This window comes from Pleurodeles waltl, chromosome 2_1 (genome assembly GCF_031143425.1).
Source record: "Pleurodeles waltl isolate 20211129_DDA chromosome 2_1, aPleWal1.hap1.20221129, whole genome shotgun sequence".
Lineage (NCBI taxonomy): Eukaryota > Metazoa > Chordata > Amphibia > Caudata > Salamandridae > Pleurodeles > Pleurodeles waltl.
Window position 1 is genome coordinate 320,606,816 of NC_090438.1, and position 23,625 is coordinate 320,630,440.

The window sequence follows — 23,625 nt, forward strand, 5'->3', positions numbered from 1 at the left end:
GAACTGTTGATTTTTGCACTGTGTCCACTTTGAAAATAGATTATTGCCATTTTTGCCAAAACTGTAAAATGCTATTGTGATAATTCAAAGTTCCTGGAATACCTGAGTGAAATACCTTTCATTTAAAGTATTGATTGTAAATCTTGAACCTGTGGTTCTTAAAATAAACAAAGAAAATATATTTTTCTATATAAAAACCTATTGGCCTGGAATGGTCTTTTGATTATGTGTTCCTCATTTATTGCATGTGTGTGTACAACAAATGCTTAACACTACCCTCTGATAAGCCTACTGCTCGACCACACTACCACAAAATAGGGCATTAGAATTATCTCTTTTTGCCACTATCTTACCTCTAAGGGCAACCCTTGGACTCTGTGCACGCTATTTCTTACTTTGAAATAGTACATACAGAGCCAACTTCCTACACTTGTACTTTTTGTCTAAACGAGGCAGTACTGCTGTGACTGTAGCAGGATTGTGCATGATCTTTAGACCTTCTTCCACAGATAGTTAACCATCGGAATAGAGCGCACGGATTTTTGGAAAGGCTCTTTAAAGTCGTAGAGGAAACAGTCTGTTTGTTAGGATGGCATTCGCAAAGCAAAACGTTTGGCCGCTCTTTCTAGGAGATTGTGAAATCCTCCTATGTCGACTGGTGGGGACTTCGCCTTTGATTGAGAAGAAGGAGGAGCAGGGATGACGTATTCATCCCACTTGGAATGAGTGTCCAGGAGCTCCCCTTCTTCATGATCTCCCTCGGACATGTCCGTATCCTGAGGAAGCGTCATATCCGGAGTAGCCACGTTCGTGAGAGGTAAAGAGCTGGTCTCTGACGTGGAGTGGTAACCCCAGAGACGGGCGATGGAGGAGGTTGCTCCCCTTGGGAGGAAAACGCCTGCTGTAGTCAGCTAACATTGCTCTGAGGTAAACAATAAGGAGGATGGAATACATGTCCCCTGTTGGTATTGCTGTTCTTCTCCTTAAAATTGAGGGTTATATGATTCATCATACTCATCATCTTCTTGATACTTCACGTTCAATTGGGATGGACTATGGGCTGCCCCGAATGGCCCCTCGTCATCTGAGTCTACATCTCCCTCTAATAGGTGTACTGGAACAAGGGAGGACACTTTACTAGGAGATGTATGTTTTGGTGTTAGTTTTTCCTGAGTTGTTTGATGTTTTTTCCCTCGCCGACGGTGTCGTAGACTGCGCATACACGGCCTTCGACGGCGGCGGTGTCGTAGACGCTGAACGCATGGAGATCTTGATTGAAGAAAGTCTCACCAACGAGTCTACCGTCGACGAGGTCGTCGACGACAGTAGAGCTGATACTGTCATAAGCGCAGTCGACGATGATGATGTGTAGACGTTCGTCGACGATGACGTCGTCGATGCAGTTCTCGTCGACAGTGGGGTACCTGTCGTTGACGTTGTCGTCGGCGCTGTTGTCGACGGTGGAAATGTAGAAGTCTTCGTCGCCATCGGAAAAATACTCACCGACTGTGCTTTTTTTCGCAGAAACAGAGGATGGCTTCTTAAAAGGCACAGATGGACGGACAGAGGAGGATTTTTTGAACTGCTAGAATGACCTCTCTCCCCTTTGCTGGAAGATTTCTGAGGAGAAGAAGATGGGCTGCGGCCCTTGTAAGACCCTGAAGCAGTCTTTTTGTGGGCTTTCCTTGAGTGCTGGGAGGGAGATCTTGTGCCTGATCTCGCCCTCTTTGATGACCTTTTAGATGTTTAGAAGAGTCATCACGCTCAAATTCAGAAACTGGATTTTCCCTGTACTTTAGTTTCTGCAGCCATATCAATAATCTGCCTTCCCTATCCTTTAGAGTCTTTGAGGAAAAGGAACGACAAACCTTACAGTCCTTGGCTGAATGGTCTGGGTAGCGGGAGTAAATGCAATCCTGGTGAGGGTCTTCTCTTTCTTTCCACAAGTCTTGCAGTTCCTGAAAAGATCCTTCTTCTCCTTATCAGACATGTTGAAAATAGTTCACCAATCAGATCAGATAAGTTTTCCTGAGAGTAAAAGTGTTGAAAAGGTGCAAAGAAAGAGCAGAGCTCTGAGGAGACTCCCTAGCACGACGTGCAGTAGAAAATCTGAGGTGCTGGAGCTTCTCTCAGGAGGATTCTAGAGGGTGGTGTCACCTGATTGGTGGATACTCAAGTTTGGTCCTTTTCCTAAAATGACTCTGATAGACTGTTAAAGTGAAGAGGCCTAGGGCCTTTTTTTGTTAATATATTTGAACACTACTTGTGTAATTTATACCGGGGGCTCCCATCTCGATGACAGGGAATGATTCAAGCATGTGAATCTATGAAAGTTCCAATACTGGAGTAAGGATACTTCAAACGAACTGTGACATATGAGGGTCATTGTGAGACACTAATTTATGTCAGGAGGAGACTGGCAACTTGGTTTGGGTAAGTTTTATAAAAAATGCAATGTATGTATTACAAATTATGTTTTTATATAGTAGTTGAGATGGTATGACAAACTGGTTGGTAGTGTATATTTTGCTCACGTGGAGGACAGGATCAAGCACCAGCAGTATAGTGTCTGAGGCAAGTTGCTAAATTAGTTTATATTTTGCATCACTGTTTTCTGAAGCAGAGGATTTGAATATGGAGGAATGTCTATCAGATACATTATAAATTAAAATGTTCTACTACCTGTATTGTTTTGTAAGTTTCATAACGGAACCCTTTTGCCTCAGAACGGACTCCATGGCAGTTTGATGTAATCACTGGAATGGAATGGAAGCTTTGTTTGGAATGTGGGAGTTCAAAGGTACACACAGAGGAATAAAAATGTGATTTACAGCTGTGTGTGGTACCCAGGATAAGGAGGACACTACACTACCCAAAACTCTTCATTAAAATTTGCTTGGTCATGAAAGACAACTATGGAACTATACTGAATGGTGACTTTGCAATTGTACCGCTTGATTTTTATGATTGACATGGTGCAGGAACAGAATCATCATTAAAATATGTTGACAAAAGATAAAATAAGGAGTGTACTTGAAAGTATTAATGTCTCACCTAAAGTGACTTTTACTTACTTTATCGGTCCTGCTTTGGGATTAGGTACGGAAACTGTTAAAACAGATCCAAACACTGCTGCAGCTTGCCGTCTGCAAACAAATAATTTTGGGTTACTACAAGTTTCATAGGTTATCTTGCTTACTTAACTATCCCCTGTTGTTTCAGGTAAGAGTCATACATAAAAAGAGCACTTTAAAAGGAAAGATGAAACTATACTAGCAAACCAGACAAAAAATAAATACAAATATACATTACATACTAAAGAAACTCTACAGTGCATAAGGTTCATGAATACAAGAGACAAACAACAAAACCTGATTATAGTTTTCTTTTTAACACTGATAGTATAAAGCCATAGACTCACTATGGTTCTGAATGTTGAACAGAAGTCACAAAATTCTCCTATGAAACGTAGTCTGTTTTTTTAAGGCATGCAATAGGCAGTACTTTCTATACCTCCACATTTAATTAGAACACCCTTTGGCATTTTCCCCAGAACCCTGTTTAACAGTACTGTGCACCACCACTATGTCAGGTATATCTGTTAACGAACTTGCATTTTAGGAAAACATCATTACCTTTGTGTCTTTGTCCTCTTCACTCTGTTATTTAATGCTCGCTGAGGGAACTATATAAGCAGAAAACAAAATAAAGTATACTGCGTTGTAATTTCAAGATACATTTAAAAATACACTGAAATGAACTCAAACTGCAATTAAAGATCATTCTAATAATTTTTCTGTTACAATTCTATGTTTAAAAATGAAGTATAATGAAGTATAATGTCACCGGTTTCAAACCTCTTAGTCAGTAGGCGCTCTCCCAGTGCTAACCTGTGGACGTCCAGGCCACTAGGTGTGCCCACACCAGAAATGTGTGTTGCATTCTATTTGGCATGCACTAGTTTCTGTGTATATGCGCACCTTCACCCAGTTACCTTCAATATTAAACGAACTTTGGCAAAGTCAATACATCTCATATGTGTGACATCTATTGGCAGTGCCAATACTTGTTCTTCCTCACAGTGAAGCACTTCATGCACACACACAGTGGTCATTTTGGAAAACTTTCCTTAAAGAAAAGCATAAATCACTCCAAGATGGCTACCATGCATGCATGTGCATGCACAGTGGCAAGCCAAAGAGAAAATTAAAAAATAAATTGGCAATACAAATAGGTTTGATTATTAATGTATGTATGTATAATTTACGGTACAGATATTAAAACCCATTTCAATTTAAAACCAAGAACAATCAAATAATACAATACACAAATTGAGGACTCCGAGCTACTGGTAAAACACAATGTTAACATCAGACATTAAATACACAATAATATACTTAATTTATGTACATTAACATCAAAATAAAAACATTCCCATAATAGCGGGGGCCAGTTGCAAAATATGAAGTTGCACATAATTATAGTGAGGATTACTCCAAGCGAGCCAGACACCCACCTCAAACAATAAACATGGAACCAACAACTGTCTGGACCCTTAAAGTGCTGACGTTCATTAGTTGTTCCACCATAAAATGACAACCAGCAGAATTTTAAAACCCGTAATAAAAAATTAAAAACTCAGGACTGTGTAAAATTAGTTCAAAACCCAAAGGGGCAAGAGCAGAAGATAGTTTTCGTACACCCTTAATCACTGCTCGCAGTGCCTCTGACGAACTTGGCCTGAGCGGCATTAATAAATGTAGTCAACAAAACATTCAGCATTGTATTCTCAGGGTCAAAAGACATAATAGCCTGCCGAGAGGAGCGGACCCCCCCAAAGCATTCCACTCATTCCTCAACAAGGATCTACACTCCTTAAGCAGAGAAGGACACAGGCAGGCCGCGTGTTCAATGGACTCTTCCCAGCTGCCACAAACACTGCACATGACACCCTCCCCTGTGTTGGGCAGCTAGGTGGGTACCTGCTTCAAAAAGGCCCAATCATCCATCCTTAGAGCCATGAATTTCTCTTTCCAACAAATGCCATAAGAACAAGAAAGATAGCCAGCTGGGGTAGCAGGCTGGAATGAATTAACAACCGCCCAGGCATGATTACGCTTGGCAAGGAGAGCTTGATCCGAGTGGTAGGGTCAGAGCTGAACACTCTTTCTAATGCCTAATTTAAAAAGGGGTTGAGAAAAAATGTTAGCCCAAAGATCCTCAACTCTCAGTAGCCATTTGCAATCAGTCAAAAAGCAGTAGTGAGACACTTTCACCTCGATCACACTAATTTCAAGCCAAAGAAATTACTCCAAACTACCCGACTTAGCTCGCCATAACTTATGAGAGTTTCAGAAAAGCACCTGCACCTACTGCCCGCTGATCTAAAAGGCCACATTCCACCCAAACCAGCGCAGGAGATGCAGATTGCAGTAGATGAAAGACCCTCTTAAAAATCTTAATAACCAACCTGTTTAGCAGACATGAGCCTCTACCAAAGAAAGCTTCCTGACCATAGGACAGCGAGGGAGTAATCTTTGCTCTCATAACTTCCATTAAAGGGAGCAGGTTAGGCCCCCTAAGAATTTTTTGTAGTTTGGTAAAGGCCAACTGAAGGGCCACAACTTTAACCTCAATCTCCTTCTTCTGTCTAACAAAGCTGCCCCTGGCATCAAAATGCACCCCTAATATTTATAGGAGTAGTCTGAAATAAGTTTACTGCTCTTATAATTCCAGTTGCTTCCCAAAAGACTTTTCTTACCAAAAGAGACCACCTTTGTTGTTACCAGATTTAGTATTAGGTGCTTCATAGCTTTATAGAGTGTGAGTTGGCTTAGCAACCTTTGTGGATGAACATTGCCAAACCATCAGTATAGAGCAAATTACTAAACCGAAGACCACCGATCTTCGAGAACAGGTGACGGTGTTGAGAGCAGGTGACAGGTCTGCAATAAACAGATTAAAAAGCAAGGGGGCAAGCACGCATCACTGCTTCACACCATGAAAGGTGGGAATTTTACTAGAAACGGAGTGGCCATCTTCTAATTTAATGTGGACCCAGGTGTCTAACAATTTTGCAGTTTAAGCCAAAGGGAACTCTTGAGGACCCGATCAAAGGAAGTCCTAAAATCAACAAAACAACAATGCAGCTTAGAGCCTAATGAGTTTGCCTTGTTCATCAAAATGGATAGGGCTAATAAATTAGTGGATGTACCAGATACAGCAGAGAACCCCATTTGGCATACAGGTATTAGGCCCTTCTACTCAGCCCAAGATCGAAGACCTTCTAGCAAATGACTAGATTAAAACTTAGCCTTGTGGTGAAGCAATGCTATCAGCCTATAATTGACTGGATCAGACCTTGAGCCACTTTTGTGTAATGGGTGAATTATAGCACCACGCCAAGATTCGGGAATTCTTCAGGTCAAGACACAATAATCAAAAAGGTTTGCAAGATGATCTGCCCAAAAAGATGTATCCTGTTTGAACAGCATCATGCGAAGGCCATTTGGACCCAGAGCTTTGTCCCGTTTTGCCTTAGAGACAATACGACAAAAACAGGGCGGAGAAAAGGTCATAACTTCTATTTAGAAGGGCAGGGACACTGATGGCTGAGGCTGAAATTGAATCAGTGCAACTACTATAGGGGGTGGGCCCCCTCACCTGACTGATTCTCTTCAGACATACTCACTGAGAAGTGTGACCAAAAAGGAGGTCCAGTCACCTTCTGATATATTAACAGTGCAAAGCCCCCCTTGATTCTTTGTTAGATTGTTAATAAGGAATCAAAACTTTCTGGAGTCCTTACTTACAGTAACACAGGATAGCCAAGATTCGTATGGGGAGTGATCTTGATACCCCAAGAATGAAATAGGTCTTCTCTAGCAAAAATTGACTGTGCTAAAGCAGCAGAAGCCAATGATACCAAGGTAGCTATCCCTGTCAGTGAACCCATTTGAGGGAGAAATTCGATGGAGATGATATCACCAGATCCAATATCTCTCAGATCCGGGATAACTTTGAAAAGTCTTATAATGTTCCCTCTATTCAAGATATCATGAGTAACCCTCGAGTGGTATTCCAGCATGAAAAGTAGTTTGGCAGTAGGACACTTAGATGAAGACACTGAAAAAACAAGATGATGGCCTTAGATGGATCTGGTCCGCCAATGGAATCTCTGGCCCCATAACCAAATGGTCGGTAGTAAAGTCTTGATGGCATGGATCCAATGAAAAGGGCTGACTACTTTGACGAGGCATTCCCAAAGAGTTAGCAGCTCTCAGTCCCACAGTATCACAGGTGGCCATTTCGTGGGCCACTGTAAGGTTCAACAATGTTACTGTAATGCCGACAGAGCTGTCTTTCCCCGAGCTTGTGACAGTGGGTGCAGCAGAACTGTCAAATATGCCTTTATTAAGAGGGCCCAAGAATTCTTTAGATAAAATGCCATCTCCTTTATTAACTACACTAGTCAATAAACTATGCACAGGATCACTGGGTGGCAGTAAACCACCCTGATTGTCCACGGAATGACCAGTCAGCAAAGTCAAATTTGTCATCTCCTGCGACTCCAACTGTCATGCTGAACCAACTGTAGACCTTAATTTGAAGTACCAGGAGGGTATAGGCTCCATCCTTTAGTCCGATGTTTACAAAGCCTTTTTTTGCCCTCTTACTCAGTGTGTGCTGAACTCCAGGGACTGCCCCTAGAGGAGATGGTTTTAACGGATCTACTTGTGATACAATAAGAGTGGGGGGTGGGAACTAGATCCATAAATTCAACTTCAGATGAACAGATCTTCTGACAAACATTAAGCTGGCTCAGATTAATGGTTGATGAGCTCTTTGCCAGAAAAAAATTATCATCCAGGGTTTTGGTTTTAGGTTTTTATTCTGTGCCAAGTCTAGGTGGGGCCTCACATTCAATTGAGTGACTGAGGGCACGGAGCAAGATGAAAACCTTTAAAATTTCAGCTAGGACTGAGCTTACAAAAGTTGGAAGAGATGACAAACTTTCTTTAATCGGAGAGCAACAGCAGGCTGCTTGAACTAGCACTGGTTTGAGCTCTGATGATTAACTGATTTAAATTATCTAATTTGTGGTCAATCCTTGCTACATAAGTGGCTAAGGTACTCAACAAATCAACTTGCACATCAAGCTTGTCAGAGTGGTAATTCAGGGCCAAAACAGTAGATTGCAAAGTTTGAAGAAACTGGGACCAAACAGGCCATCTGAATTTGGCCGTAGTATTGGGCACGGGATTAGATCGAATATCTGCACCTTCCACAGATTCAGTTTGAAGACAAGATAGGGCCAGGGGCGACTGATCATTAAGCTCTCTCATTAAACTCTGAGAGTTATCAATACATCGCCCACGAGGAGATCTCGTGGGAAGCATAGGTAAAATGCTGTCAAGTTGGATTACAAGTCCATTACCTGGACAGATGACTAATCAGACAGGCCGTACTGTGGTCCTGCTAACAGAGGCCTGCGTACTCTGCCGAGAGGGCGCTGCTGGGGAGGCAACCCAGTCCATGGCTTCAAAGGAGTGATCACTTGAAATTACTATTGGAGAGGTCTCATGCTTCGGTGGAGCCACAACCGAATTAACCACCCGTGACACCAATGGGATTGAGTTTTCTTTAGGGGCTGACACATCAATGTCTAATTCCTCGGCCGCTAGAGTGCTTCCTGAGCCAGAGTGAGACACAAAAATGACTGGTAAAACAGGACAATTTATTTGTGCGAGTATTTCCAAGGATCAAGAGGCCTTTGGTGACGCCTCCAAGGCACCGGACGTCGGAGGTGCATTCAAAACTGTTGCAAGCTGGATGACACTGCCATTCACCTTTGTTAGAACTGGAGATTTCTTCTTGAAATAGGCCAACAGAGAAGACTTGTGAACCTTCAGTGAGCTTGGTTGAGGCATATTAACGACAGTCGAGAAGATTAAAAATTGCAGTGTTGAACAGTTCAACGTCTTGCGAGACAATCTAGGGGGCCACTGATGCGATGGGACTGAAAGAGGAAGGACGAAGCTCCCTTGGCTGGTGACGATGGACTACAGCATTACGCGCTGCATCACCTCGACAACACTTCTTGCATTTTTGGGAGATGACCAATTCATTTCTTGCTCTACCAGACCTCATGGCATGCTCAGTTCTTACACTCCCCCTCTCTTCAAGGCTTGACCAGTAAACTGAAAAAGGTCCAACGTATTGCAGGTCCCTCCCTTTTTGAACGACTGTCACAACACTGCAACAAAGAGCCGTAAAAGAAAAGGAGCGACTTGAAAATGTAAAAGTTGGAGAAGGGGTGTGAGAACAAGGCAACGCAGGACAGCACAGCTCATGCAAGCCGAAATGGCCTAAAGCCAGTCACCTCCACCCGACACTAGCTGCCTGCATCCTAAGCTTCTGCCCACCCCACTACTCCTGCTTGACCCCACTTGCCTTGCACTAGTTTTGCAGCCAATTTGAAGCTGCTGCGCTATATTGCGCTGTTGACAATGATAGTGGAGGGCAGGTGAAGTCTGCAAACCTTGGGCTAGGTGAGCTCAAGGAGGGCCCTCAGGGCAGAAGGACCCGGACGAGGTCAGCAAGACGGCCCAGGACTGGCCCAAAGTCCAAGACCCGAAGTCCAGGGTCCGAGGTCTGCAGTCCGAGGCCCAAACCCTGAGGGCTCAGAGGAGTCCAAGGTTTAAGATTTCAGGGTTTTGCAGCAAACAGAGGTGCCGCTCCCCAACTCCAAGCTCCATGCCGACTCAGCCCAACTTTGGCACACCTCAGAGGGTCGGCGGCAGAGTCTGACCTCAGTGTCTCTCACAGTCCACGCTATTCTCATTTGATTGGTTAATTTAAAATGCTCTTGTTTCCTGAAGGGATACATTAAAAATGATATTCAATATTCTCAGAATGAGGCACAAACAGTTTCAAATCTTACATTGTCACCATAAGCATGGAAGGAAACAAGAATTTAATTTGTGAAAGTAAGATTAAACATTGCAACATCACCAGGGATATCAGCTCAAAAGATGCAAACTGGAGAGTGCAGTGGATTCTTGATACCAGTCCCACTTTTCAAAGGTAATGAAAAGTACAAGTTAAAGACTGCATGCTTTCACTAATATGCGCTGTTCCGGTGCACTGAAATTTTGACTGCTGTAGACATCTGGGGCTCAAGGGAACTGGGAAGGCTCTGCGTTGCCGCGGCCTAGGCATAGACTGCATGCTTGTGCATGGATCCCTGCCCACGGGTTTAAGTGCTATTGATTCTCAAGAAACAGTAACCAACCTTGGTTGGAGTCTTAGGCTACCATCACCCCAAAATTCCCCTGGTCGCCTCCTAATGCCGGTTTCACTACATCTGTATGCATGGACGCTGGTGATGGAGGTGGGATTTTTCTAACAGTCATTCTCATGGTTCTCCCTTAATTGGGCCACACAGTATCAAACTTAACCCCCTGCCCCTCCCCTCTTGCCTGGCAGCTGGAGAAAAAGTTAAAGTCTGTTCAACACCTCTTCTGGTCTAGCTCCCCACAAGAAGCCTTCCTGAATCCTTGAAACAACTCTACACTGACATCCTGGGCAGCTATCCTCCCCTTTTCCGGCAATAAAAACTTCTCTAGATGCCATCACCAAACTGAGCATTACAATGCAAAGCAGCCATCATACCTCTCCAGTAAACACCCCCTCCCTCCCACAGGGTGGTGGGAAGGGAGGAGTGCACCATCCTCCAACCAGAATTTATTGGGATTAGTTGCCTCTATTGCTTCAGGTACAGATGCCATATTGCAGGCCAGTAAGGACATCAGGATGGCTTTATAAGGAAAGAAGTAGCAACTCTGCATCAACATGACACATCTGTGTCAGCCCTTCATAACACGACTGAATGGGTGAAGCAGAAATCGATCTGTCTAAAATCATGGGTGAAACCCAGGACAAAAGAGGGGTGACAATCCAACTATCGTCCACCTCTAAGCGCCTCAACAACAGAGTTAAAAACAGACAGAGGGAAGCCATTCAGCAACAATTTCAGATTAGTGGGTTTCCCTAAGAGGATGGAAACCAGAGCCCAGAATTTCCTCAGTGGCTACGCTCCTGGGTTGAGTCCAAGGTAGCCCACCATTGGGGGTTCAAGGCAACCCCAAAGTTACCACACCAGCAGCTCAGGGCCGGTCAGGTGCAGAGGTCAAAGTGGTGCCCAAAATACATAGGCTTCAATGGAAATAGGGGTGCCCCGGTTCCTGTCTGCCAGCAGGTAAGTACCCGCGTCTTCGGAGGGCAGACCAGGGGGGTTTTGTAGGGCACCGGGGTGGGGGGGGGGGGGGACAAGAAGTCACAGAAAGTACACCCTCAGCGGTATAGGGGCGGCCGGGTGCAGAGTGCAAACAGGTGTCGGGTTTCCTATAGGAATCAATGGGGAGACGCAGGGGTCTCTTCAACGATGCAGGCATGCACAGTGGGGGATCCTCGGGGTAGCCAACACCTGGGCTAGGCAGAGGGTCGCTCCTGCACTGGAGTTCGGTTCCTTCAGGTCCTGGGGGCTGCGGGTGCAGTGCTGTTTCCAGGCGTCGGGTTCCTTGAAGCAGGCAGTCGCGGTCAGGGGGAGCCTCTGGATTTCCTCTGCAGGCGTAGCTGTGGTAGCTCAGGGGGGTCAACTCTGGCTACTCACGGGCATGCAGTCGCCATGAAGTCCTCCCTGTAGTGTTAGTTTTCCGCAGGTCGAGCCGGGGGAGTCAGGTGCAGAGCAGAAAGTCTCACGCTTCTGGCGGGAAACGTGTGGTCTTTAAAAGTTGCTTCTTTGTTGCAGAAAGTTGCAGTTTCTTGAACAGGGCCGCTGTTCTCGGGAGCTTCTTGGTCCTTTAGACGCAGGGTAGTTCTCTGAGGCTTCAGAGGTTGCTGGACCCTGTTGGATGCGTTGCTGTTGCAGTTTTCCTCGAAGTAGGGAGACAGGCCGGTGGGGCTGGGGCCAAATCAGTTGTCGTCTCCGTCTTCACTGCAGGGCTTCATGTTAGCAGTCCTTCTTCTTTAGAATGCAGGAATCTATGTTCCTCGGTTCTGGGAGCCCCTAAATACTCAATTTAGGGGTGTGTTTAAGTCTGGGAGGGCAGTAGCCAGTGTAGACCCTCTGTGTGCCTCCTCCCTGTGGGGGGGGGGGGGCACAAACTAATCCTATTGGGGGAATCCTCCTTCTACAAGATGGAGGATTTCTAAAACTAAGAGTCACCTCAGCTCAGGACACCTTAGGGGCTGTCCTGACTGGGGAGTGACTCCTCCTTGTTTTCCTCATTATCTCCTCCACCCTTGCCGCCAAAAGTGGGGGCAGTGGCCGGAGAGGCGGGCATCTCCACTAGCTGGGATGCCCTGTGGCGCTGTAACTAAGGGGGTGAGCCTTTGAGGCTCACCGCCAGGTGTTACAGTTCCTGCAGGGGGAGGTGAGAAGCACCTCCACGCAGTACAGGCTTTGTTCCTGGCCACAGAGTGACAAAGGCACTCTCCCCATGTGCCCAGCAACATGTCTGGTGTGTGGCAGGCTGGCAGAAACTAGTCAGCCTACACTGGAAGTCGGGTATGTTTTCAGGGGGCATCTCTAAGATGCCCTCTGGGTGTATTTCACAATAAAATGTACACCGACATCAGTGTGCATTTGTTGTGCTGAGAAGTTTGATACCAAACTTCACAGTTTTCAGTGTAGCCATTATGGTGCTGTGGAGTTCGTGTATGACAAACTCCCAGACCATACACTCTTATGGCTACCCTGCACTTACAATGTCTAAGGCTTTTCTTAGACACTGTAGGGGCATAGTGCTCATGCACCTATGCCCTCACCTGTGGTATAGTGCACCCTGCCTTAGGGCTGTAAGGCCTGCTAGAGGGGTAACTTATCTATGCCATAGGCAGTGTGAGGTTGGCATGGCACTCTGAGGGGAGTGCCATGTCGACTTAGTCATTTTCTCCCCACCAGCACACACAAGCAGTGTGGATGTGCTGAGTGAGGGGTCCCCAGGGTGGCATAAGACATGCTGCAGCCCTTAGAGACCTTCCCTGGCATCAGGGCCCTTGGTACCAGGGGTACCAGTTACAAGGGACTTGCCAGGGTTGTGCCAATTTTGGAGACAAAGGTACAGTGTAGGGAAAGAATACTGGTGCTGGGGCCTGGTTAGCAGGGTCTCAGCACACATTCAAATCATAACGTGGCATCAGCAAAGGCAAAAAGCCAGGGGGTAACCATGCCAAGGAGGCATTTCCTTACAACCCCCACAACAGTGGCGGGTGTTTTAATTAACTTCAGCTCCTATGAGCAGGTGAAATCCAGTATAGGAACTGATTTTAGAGCCTATACAATGTTGCTCGTCAAAATCATAAAAGAAACACTGCTGCTCCGCAGAGTGTATAGGCAAGTTGAATTTTAAAGCAGCTCTCTCCAATAATGCATGGGTCCGGAGGACTATTGGTTGATGGGGGGCTTGCTGCTTTCTTTAGGTGCTATGTAGTCATCCAATTTTTTTTGCACAGCCATCAAAAGGCAATTCACATTCTTCTTCCATTATCCAAATGAAGTGGCACAAACATATCTCCTTCTCCAATATCTTTTGGAGTTGGTGGCACCAAAATAGGTGCTCCTGTATTTGGAAACAGATGTCTTACACGTAATGGAAGAGGGGGAAGTGGAGCAGGCGGAGTGGTAAATAGTTGAGACTGGAGTTGTATTACCCTTTGAAAAGTTTGCATTAGTTGCTGTTAAAATGAAGGTGGCATCTGAAACATTTCAGTCCTAGAGTATGTATGAAGGATGTTACAAGATTGACCAGAATAGCACGGCTCAAAATCCTGACAGATCATCGTAATCGCAGTAGGCATAGACATCATCTAATACATCTCTTAACATCTGGCCCATACAGGACATCAAATTGCACTGGACTGTAAGCAGTCTCTGAGGCACCGTGGTCACTGCATTTACCTTCGAATTGAAAGACCAGACTATGAGTAGGAAGAGTCACAGTCACATGAATGAGTGATGAATTACTTGGTGTGGAGAAAACTTTCAACAGTATTGTCATTGACGGGATTGATGTTGATAAGAGGGAAATCCTTAGTGGTGTTGTAGACGATGTTGTGTTCGATGACGCGCTTGAAGACAATGGGGATGTTGTCGACAATGGTTCAACCGCTGAGTGTTCTCAGAATCAAAGTGATGCCATTAAAGATGATCTGTTCATCACTGGTGTCGATGTCAACAGTAAAAATAAAAGCATCATGGACAGTGGTTCTTGTTTTGTTGTCAACAGTGAAGTCACATGTGGTAACAAAAAATCAATTTGAAGGCTCAGAAAGATCGTTAGTTTGTGCAGACTTGCTTTCAATTTGTTTTGAGCATTTCTCTGAGGAAACCTAATTGCTTTTATGTTGAGAACGCAGTTGGCATTTTCGGTTTTAGATCCAGCTCAGGGAAAACCATGTTTTTTTCTTTTGAGCCATGTGAGAAATTGGGTTTCTCGTCGGCAGAATTATGCATCCTGTCCAAGAAGAAAGTACAATCCTAATCAAGTTAAGTATTTGTGCAACACTTAAAACAGCAACACAGCGAAAACACCTCAAAAAGACTCCACACCAGGCTAGAAAAAGAGATATTTTTATAACCACAAACAAAACCAGCAGGACAAAATTTAAAAAAGTAGAAGTCGAGATATGAATTTTGAAAGAATAAACAAATGTAGTGCTTAAAAGCATAAACCGCCACCCGGGACTACCTGGCTGCACTAGACCGGGTTAAATCCAAACGTTCAGGCTGACCGCAATGGAGCGTGGGTCACAAAGAGCCCCAGACAAGTCCAGCTGAAGTTTTTCCTTCTCAAGAGTTCCCATTCAGGAGGAAGAAGTTTGCCGGGAAAAAGGAGAGCGTTGCTGGTGATGGTCAGTGGATGTAAAAAGTCAGCCGGGCTTTGCAGACTGGAGCCTCACCGGCACAAGCGGAGATGCTTGCTGTGCAAAAATATTAACGTGCAGCAGCTCTGTACTGGTTCTTTATGTGGTTCTTTAGGTGAGCTGTGAGGTTCCAAATTCGAGCGAGCCCAATCACAGTTACAAAGAGCCCAAAAGCTTGATTTTTAGGAACACATTTTTTTTTGCATGGGCCCAGGACTGCAGGTGCACCTCTTGGGGGTCAGGAGCTGGTTGAGGACAAGTCCAGGAGCTATGGCAGTTGAGCTGGAAGTAGAGTCACTCTGCGTTGAGTGAGATGGCTCTGATCCTTCCTCAACAGGGCAGACAGCAACACAGCAGAAAAGCTGTTTTTCCAGAGCAGCAGTCCAGAGTGGCTGTCTTTCTATCAGCATGGCAGTCCTTCTTCCCGTTCACAGGTGCAGCAGAGTACTCAGTTGGTAGGGTCAGAGGTCCAGTCCTTATACCCTGTTGTATAGCCATTTTAGTGATGTCTCTGGGCACGTTATTTTAGCAACTAGGCCTGCTGCTTGTGCCCTTTAGCCTAGTGACATTTTTATTTGCTTAATTGTATTCTTTTAGAAGCGGCCACACTTGTGGTGGTGTTTTCTTTATCTATTTGTTATTTCGCCTAGGAAAGCATTACATTTTTTTAGCACTATATTCTTTTCACTCTGTGCTTTCCTCAAAGCTGCAGCGAGATAGGATTGTTGGCAGAAGTGGTACACTGTATCTCCAACATTCACGGAAACACACTTCTCTGTCCCATACACATTAGACGGAGGTTCCAGCCAGGCGACCACAACTGCATGCTGTTTGATTTCGTTGCAACTGCTTGCTGAGACCAGAGGTTCTGTGGCCCGCACAGGGATGGTGTTTCCACAGATAACAGGCATCTTCACTACTATCATATTCAGGTATAGGGGATGATGTCTTCCCAGAGGCGAATCCCAAATGACGGATTAGGGCTTATCCTGCTGTGCCCTAACATAACTTATAGTGTGCAGTGACAGTATGGTGGGACTTTTTCTGTGTTTCACTTCCCTTGTCACCATTTTGCATTAGTATGTTTCATCAGTCTCATTATTTCATTTCATGCCGTTTTATCTAAGACGCACCTGATTCAAAAAATCTTATTGAACTATTTTCTGCCTCTGTCTTTGCATGTATGAGACTAATGTAACAAAGAGAAAAGGATGAGATTTGATCCACCACGATTTCCCTGAGAAGTCATTATGGCATGAGTCCGGTTGCCACAAATCATCCCTGCTGTGAGGCGGAGATGAGGTGCTGCTACCTGGCCGAAAACAGATTAGGCCAACAGCTTTCACATGGTGGTGGACTGGGTTCAGTTCCCCACAGTTCAGGTGATGCTACTGCCCAAATCCAACAGCCTCATTAGTATGAGAGCCCACGCAACATGAGGCCACCATGTTTGGTCAGGTACTGATTTTGGGATCCTCCTGAGTATATCTTTCTCACTACGTGCTAAAGGCACCTTAATACTATACTCATGGTATTGAGTATTTCCTCAACAGCTAGGTAGGTAGTACCTATCAGATGCTGTAGGTGGTTCAAGCTTGAACCATAAAAGGATTATTCCCCATTTGGTGTCATCTCTGGACAGGTATATCTACCATGACAAACCCACAACGAACGGTAATAGCAGTAAACTTGCAACCTCCCCTCACTGCTCATTTGCTAGCTAATGGCCTTGGAGTCCAGGGGTGGTCCTGTAACATTTGTAGTTGAGGCTCATCCAGCCTACAGAACAGAAATATTCTACTCTTGGGTCAGCTTTCCAGAAGTCTATGGGAACACTAATACATTTCATCATTACAAGCCTGCAGAGCTTATCCATATGAAAATGAGTTACTTACCTGTAACTGCAGTTCTCCAGTATTGGTATCTTTCATAGATTCACATGCTTGAATCATCCCCATCGTCGAGGTGGGAGCCTCACAGTAAACTTAAATACATAAAGCAGTAAGTCAGTAAAAGTAAAACCAGTAGGCCCTAGAAGGCCTCATAGGGTATTTTACAGTCTATCCACCTTGTTTTGTGAAAAAGACCCAAACTTCAGGATCAACCAATCAGGATTCAGCCCCTCCCAAACACTCCCAACAGAGGCTGAATTCCCTCAGATTTTCTAGTAGGAGTGTGACGTAATATCTGTATAATAGGGGAGCCTCTGAGGGGAGGAGGGTGGGTCGCATGTGAATCTATGAAAGATACCAATACTGGAGAACTGCAGTTACAGGTAAGTAACTAATTTTCTTCTCCAGTATTGTATCTTTCATAGATTCACATGCTTGAATCAGAATAACGAGCAGTAATGTTTTCTTAATTAGTGAATTACATTGACTGTAATTCTATCGTAATTTTAAAAGTGATGTGATTCACATTAGTTCAGCTTTTTAAAAATCCACGTACATATCAATATATCTATATCCATAAACATCCGAATAGAAGAGCATTAACAGGTGTGTGGCAGAAAATACTGACACAATTTGTGTTATTATTATGAAGACTACGACAAGTTAACGCAGTATAAGAAAATGAACAATCTGAAGCACAAAATTAGAGTAAAACACACTGTAGCTATTAATGAGACTAAGAACCAATAACGAACATACCTCGAGTGTGGTGGTGGGATGTGTAAGAGGCTCACCTTAACGAAATAGATGCCTCAGCACTGCCTGTCCCACTGCTGTATCGACATTGTTAGTTTCCTCGAGACAGTAATGCCTCGTAAATGTGTGCTGGCTGGACCATGTTGCTGCTCTACAGATGCTATGTAGTGGTACACCTGCAAAGAGTGCAGCTGAAGTGGCTACCGATCTTGTAGAGTGGGCTCTCACCTTGGTGTTGAGCGGTTTTCCTGCTTTTGAATGGCAGAATTGAATTGCCAGGCCAATCCATCTAGCTATAGTCTGTTTGGACACTGCGTGCCCCTTTCTTGTTCCGCCGAATGCTACAAATAATTGATCCGACTGGCGGATGGCTTGAGTTTTCTGTAGATAAAACTTTAAACATCTTTTAATATCAAGAGAGTGTAATGTTTTTTCCGCTACTCTTTGCGGATTTGGAAAAAAGGTTTTTAAGATGACTGGTTCATTTAAGTGAAACGTTGAAGGAACTTTTGGGATGAATTTAGGATTTGTTCGCAGGAGGACACCTGAGTTTGTGAATTGGAGGAAAGGCTGTTTGACAGTGAAAGCCTGTATGTCACTGACTCTTTTTGTTGAAGTAAGAGCTAGCAGTAACGCCGTTTTCCATGAGATGAATTTTAGGTCAGCTTTGTGGATCGGCTCAAAAGGAGCTTTCATGAGCTGCATCAACACAACATTCAAGGACCATAGTGGTGGAGGCTTTCTAACTGGCGGGAAGACCCGAAAAAGGCCCTTCATAAATTGTTTGACAATTCTTGTGGAACACAATGAGAGTTTGTCTGGTGATCTGCGTTATCTGGAGATTGCTGCCAGATGTACCCGAATGGAAGAATATGCAAGTCCTGATTTTGCCAGGAGCAGGAGATATGGAAGTATCTGTTCCGGAGTAGAGGACAAAGGATGTATATATTCTGCTGCACACCATATACAAAAACGTTTCCATTTAAGTTTATAGGTTTTGTTGGTAGTGTCAGCTCTAGCTTTTGCCAAGATGTCTCTACACTCCGGGGAAATGTTGAGATTCAAGTATTCATTGTATTCAGGAGCCAAGCCGACAAATGAAGAGACGACGGATCTGGGTGTCTGACTTGTCCCTGGTGCATCGTTAAAAGAGTCGGACTCTGTCTGAGTCATAGATGTGGTCGTTTGGAGAGCATGAGGAGCTCCGTATACCAGACTTGTCTGGGCCATCTGGAAGCTATGAGTAGAAGGCGACACCCCTCCGCCTTCAATTTGTTGATGACTCTCGGAATGAGCGGGATCGGAGGAAAAGCGTAGGCATAAACTCCGGACCATCTCATTGAAAACGCATTCCCCCACGAATCTTTTTGGGGAAGCCAACTTGCGTAGAACTGGCATTTCTTGTTCTCGAGAGTGGCAAATAGGTCTAAGTTCGGTTTGCCCCATAATAGAAAAAGGCCGTTGAGAGTTTTCTGGTCTAGCTCCCACTCGTGATAAGGAATCACTGTCCTGCTAAGGGTGTCTGCTAGATGATGGCCCATGTCCAAATTTGTTGGGCTAGCTGCGAGAGTTGTAGGGATCTTGTGCCTCCTTGCTTGTTTAGATAAAACAAGCTGGTTGTGTTGTCCGTCCTGATTAAGACGCTTGAACTTTGTATCTTTGGTAAGAAAGCTTTTAGAGCTAAGTGTATTGCCTTGAGTTCTAGATAATTGATGTGGAGCTGACCCTCTTTCTGATTCCAGATTCCGCTGATTTGCAGGTCCTGGCAGTGTGCACCCCATCCTTCGAGAGAGGCATCCGTTGTTACTATGTAACTTGGTGTTTGAAGAAGAAAAGACAGTCCGTTTGACAAATTGGTTAGAGTCGCCCACCACCTCATGGTGTTCTTCATTAGAGGCGTTATGCGAATCTTGTCCTCGAAGGAGCCGTTGACCTGAGTCCATTGTATGTCCAATTGCTCTTGCAGGGGTCGCATATGGAGCCTGCAATCTGGGACTAGCGGAATGCATGATGATATCATTCCGAGCAATGATTTGTAGATGCGGACTGAAACTAACTTTTTTCTGGAGAGCCTGTCTGCCAAGGAGGTTAACTTTTGTTTCCTCTCGTAAGATGGGTACGCTTTGCTGCGGACTGTGTCCAGAATTGCTCCCAAGAAACTCAATTCCTGTTTGGGGTAGAGCTGAGATTTCTGGTAGTTGACTACAAACCCCAGGCTGTGTAACAATTGAAGGCAATAGGAGATATGATTTGTTACTTGCGATTTTGAGGGTGCCTTTATAAGCCAGTCGTCCAGGTAAGGGAAGACCTGGATACTTGACTGGAGGAGATGTGCTGCTACCGGAGCTAACATTTTTGTGAAGATTCTGGGGGCTGATTTGAGACCGAATGGTAGAACCCGGAATTGAAGGTGCATACTTCCTACTCTGAACCTTAGGAATTTGCGATGGTTGCGATATATGGGGATATGAAAATAGGCATCCTGGAGGTCTAGGGATGCCATCCGATCTCCGGTATTTAGCAGACGGAGGACATCCCGCAATGTTACCATCCTGAACGATTGCTTCTTTAAAAACTTGTTTAGTGCTCTCAAGTCCAGGATGGGGCGCCAGTCTCCTGAGGGTTTCTTTAGAAGGAAAAAACAGGAGTAGAATCCTCTGTTCTTTTGAGATAAAGGGACTGGTTCTATTGCTCCCTTTCTCAGCATTATTCTTACTTCCCTGAGGAGTTGGTTCAACCTCGGAAGCTGTGGGCCCGATGGAGGAACAATTGGTGGTGTTTGTGTGAATTCCAGAGTATGACCTCTGGCCACTACATCGAGTACCCATCTGTCCGAAGTTATGGCCTTCCACTGGGGGAAATAGGAAGTGATGCGACCTCCGACCCTCGATGTTGGTTGGTGGGGAAGCATTGGGATGATCCGCGGGTCATTGCTTCCTGCCTGTATCTCTTCCTCGGGCAGCTCCTCTTCCTCTAGCTGGATGTTTGTAAGCTGCTGCTGGTGGTAATCGATAATGCTGCTGTTGCTGATGGTACTGATGTCGTGATCCTGTGGAGGAAGACGGATATTGTGACCTGTATTGTTGGTATCCACCTCGAAAGGAGTAATTACCTCTACCCCTTGCTCCACGAAAAGGTTGTTTCTTATATTGTAGGGTACCTAGGGATTTTGCCGTATCGGTATCCGTCTTGATAGCCTGCAACATGTCGTCCACATGTTTGCCAAACAAACTCTCTCCATCAAAAGGCATGTCGAGAACACGAGTCTGGACTTCTGGTCTGAATGAAGTAGCTTTAAGCCATCCTTGTCTGCGCAGGACTGCTGCGCCAGCTAATTGTCTAAAGCCAGTGAGAGAAATATCTATTGCGCTGTCTATTATCTCTGCGGAGACCCTTTCTCCCTCCTGCAAGACCTTTTTTGCTTCCACCTTGACGTCTTCTGGCAGTAAATCTAAAAAGGCAGACATGTCTGTCCACATCTGGCGATCGTACCTTCCCAGGATGGCGAGGGAATTAGCCGCCTTAACCGTGACTGCAGCAACAGAGGAGAATTTCTTGCCGATATTGTCTAATCTCCTTCCTTCTTTGTCTGGGGGAGACGCAATAGGCGTGGAGGGGTTTTTGGAACGTCGCTGAGCCGCCTGTGATATAACAGTCAGGTTTCGGCTGTGAGACTAGACAGGCCGGAGAATCATCTGGGGCCTTGTATTATTTCTCTAGTCTTGGCATTTGTGAAGGCACTGTTGCTGGGTTTTTCATTGCCTTCAAACCCTCCTGCCATAAGAAATCTACAATGGGTATGGCTCTTACAGATCTCTTTGATGGCTCTTTAAAGTCGTACAAAAAACATTCGGTTTCATGGGAAACAATTGCAAGGCCAAAACGTTTCGCCGCTCTCTCTATTAAATTATGGAACCTCCTATGTCCTCTGGAGGAGAATCTACTGGACCTGCTGGCAGTGGAGATGGTGTGGGAACGAGATAATCATCCCATTCACTAGCCGCCGAATCTCTTAGCTCACCCTCTTCCCTTTCGTCGTCTGACGAGGGGCAAGCTTCCGGAGTTTGGCTAGTTACAGGTATAGTAGCCTGTGGCGTTTCGGAAAGATTAGTGTTCTGAGCCTGCCGGGGTGTCTGGTATCTCTCAGGTCTAGGTGGCGTGGACTGAGTTGATGGTGGGAACCTTTTATAGTAGTCCTTCAACATATATTGGAGACCTGCCACTAATGTGCTAGGCATAGCAAGGGGCGATGGTTGTTCTGTCTGTGGATAAGATGTTGAGGCATAACTAGGCTGGTAATGTTGATCCTCTTCTTCATCAAACTCTTGGCATTTGACATTGAGTTGGGACGGGCTACTAGCTGCCCAAAACATTCAGTCGTTTTGAGAGTACGCATCATCGTCCTCATCGTCTAAAAGATGTTGTGGTGGGTATGGCAACACTTTACTTGGTGAGGTATGCATCGGCAGAATATCAGACGCCTTGTCCCCTATATTAATAAGTGAAAGGGGCAAGAATCTGGTGGAGTCGTCCTGATGGTATGAGGAATGGTGTGGCGAAGTATTCAGGTAGGTGGATGGTTTGTAAACTGTTAGTGCTGTGGACGATATAATCGTCGACGGTTCCCTCGTCGACGCTTCCCTCGTCGATGGCTCTCTCGTCGACGGCTCTCCCGTCGACGGTTCCGTCATTGACGGCGTCTTTGCTAACTGGTCCTTTGTCAACGAATCCTTCGTCGATGGTCCCTTCGTCGACGGGTACTTTATAGACGACGGTCGTTTCGCCGACGTATCTTGTGTAGGTGCCGTCGTCGGCAGTGCCTTTTTAAACCTCATTGAGAGGTGCTTCGTAGATGGGAGTGCCCTGGTTGATTGGTGAACCCAGGAGGCCTCCGCTGTCGACGATGTGGTTGCCGACGAAGCCTTCTTAAATTTTTTTTGCTGTAATTATCGTCGTTGATGACAATGGCGACGACGTCAATCATCGGTGAGGCTGGTGTTGTGAACATCGACGATACCGTAGTCGCTGTTACCGTCGACACAGTCGTCGACGAGGTGGTCGTCGACTGTTGTTTTTTCACCGAAAAAAGTTTTTCTGGCTCTTTTTGTGGTGACAGAGACAGGGATGGCTTTTTTGAGGTGCTTTTTCGGTGCAAAGGCGTAGTAGGTTCTGAATGAACCTTTTTTGGCCCATGTTTAAATGTCTCTGAGTGAAAAACATCCTTTTTCGCTTCAGTAGAGACTTGTTTTGTCTTTTTGGGCACCTTCCTTGGTGGTTCATCCGACCCTCTACTTCTCTCACCTGCTCTTTTCTGAGGGCGAGAAGTATGTGATGACGCTTCGCTGTCGTCTGAGGAAGGATGTTCTAAGGCTTTCTGTTTTTGCAGCCATAAAAGAAGTCTACCCTCACGGTCTTTGAGGGTTTTTTGACTAAAGGTGCAACAGATTTTGCAGTCTCTCACCTTGTGGTCTGGATGAAGGCAGTAGATACACTTCTTGTGGGGGTCATCAACATGCAGTCTCTTCTTCCCACAGTTGTCACAGTCTCTGAACAGACCCTTCTTTGCCTTTTCAGACATAGTAAAGCTGTAGCTAGTTTCCTGAGAGAAAAAACAATCTTCAGTCAGAAAATAGGAAAAAACTGAGCAGAGCTCAGGGAGACTCCATTCACACGACGTGCGGTAGAAAATCTTAGGGAATTCAGCCTCTGTTGGGAGTGTTTGGGAGGGGCTGAATCCTGATTGGTTGATACTGAAGTTTGGGTCTTTTTTACAAAACAAGGTGGACAGACTGTAAAATACCCTATGAGGCCTTCTAGGGCCTACTGGTTTTACTTTTACTGACTTACTGCTTTATGTATTTAAGTTTACCGTGAGGCTCCCACCTCGACGACAGGGATGATTCAAGCATGTGAATCTATGAAAGATACAATACTGGAGAATTAGCAATACCTCTATCTTTTCAAAGCCATAATAACTGGCTTGATGGACCCCTATCATACACAATACTACACGTTAGGTTAGGTCCTCTGAGCAATGGTGGTCATACCT

The 23,625-nt window shown here is 45.1% G+C and overlaps 1 protein-coding gene across 1 annotated transcript in view; it reads right to left on the reverse strand.

Moving 5' to 3' along the window:
• The window catches only part of LOC138264554 (UAP56-interacting factor-like), a 263,113-nt gene that overhangs the window by 136,820 nt on the left and 102,668 nt on the right, over positions 1–23,625 (reverse strand). Inside the window, exons 6-7 of the mRNA XM_069212551.1 lie at positions 3,636–3,685; positions 3,075–3,146 (exon numbers count right to left, since the gene is read on the reverse strand). Coding sequence (XP_069068652.1) covers positions 3,075–3,146; positions 3,636–3,685 — 122 coding nt within the window. The remainder of the gene's footprint in view (positions 1–3,074; positions 3,147–3,635; positions 3,686–23,625) is intronic.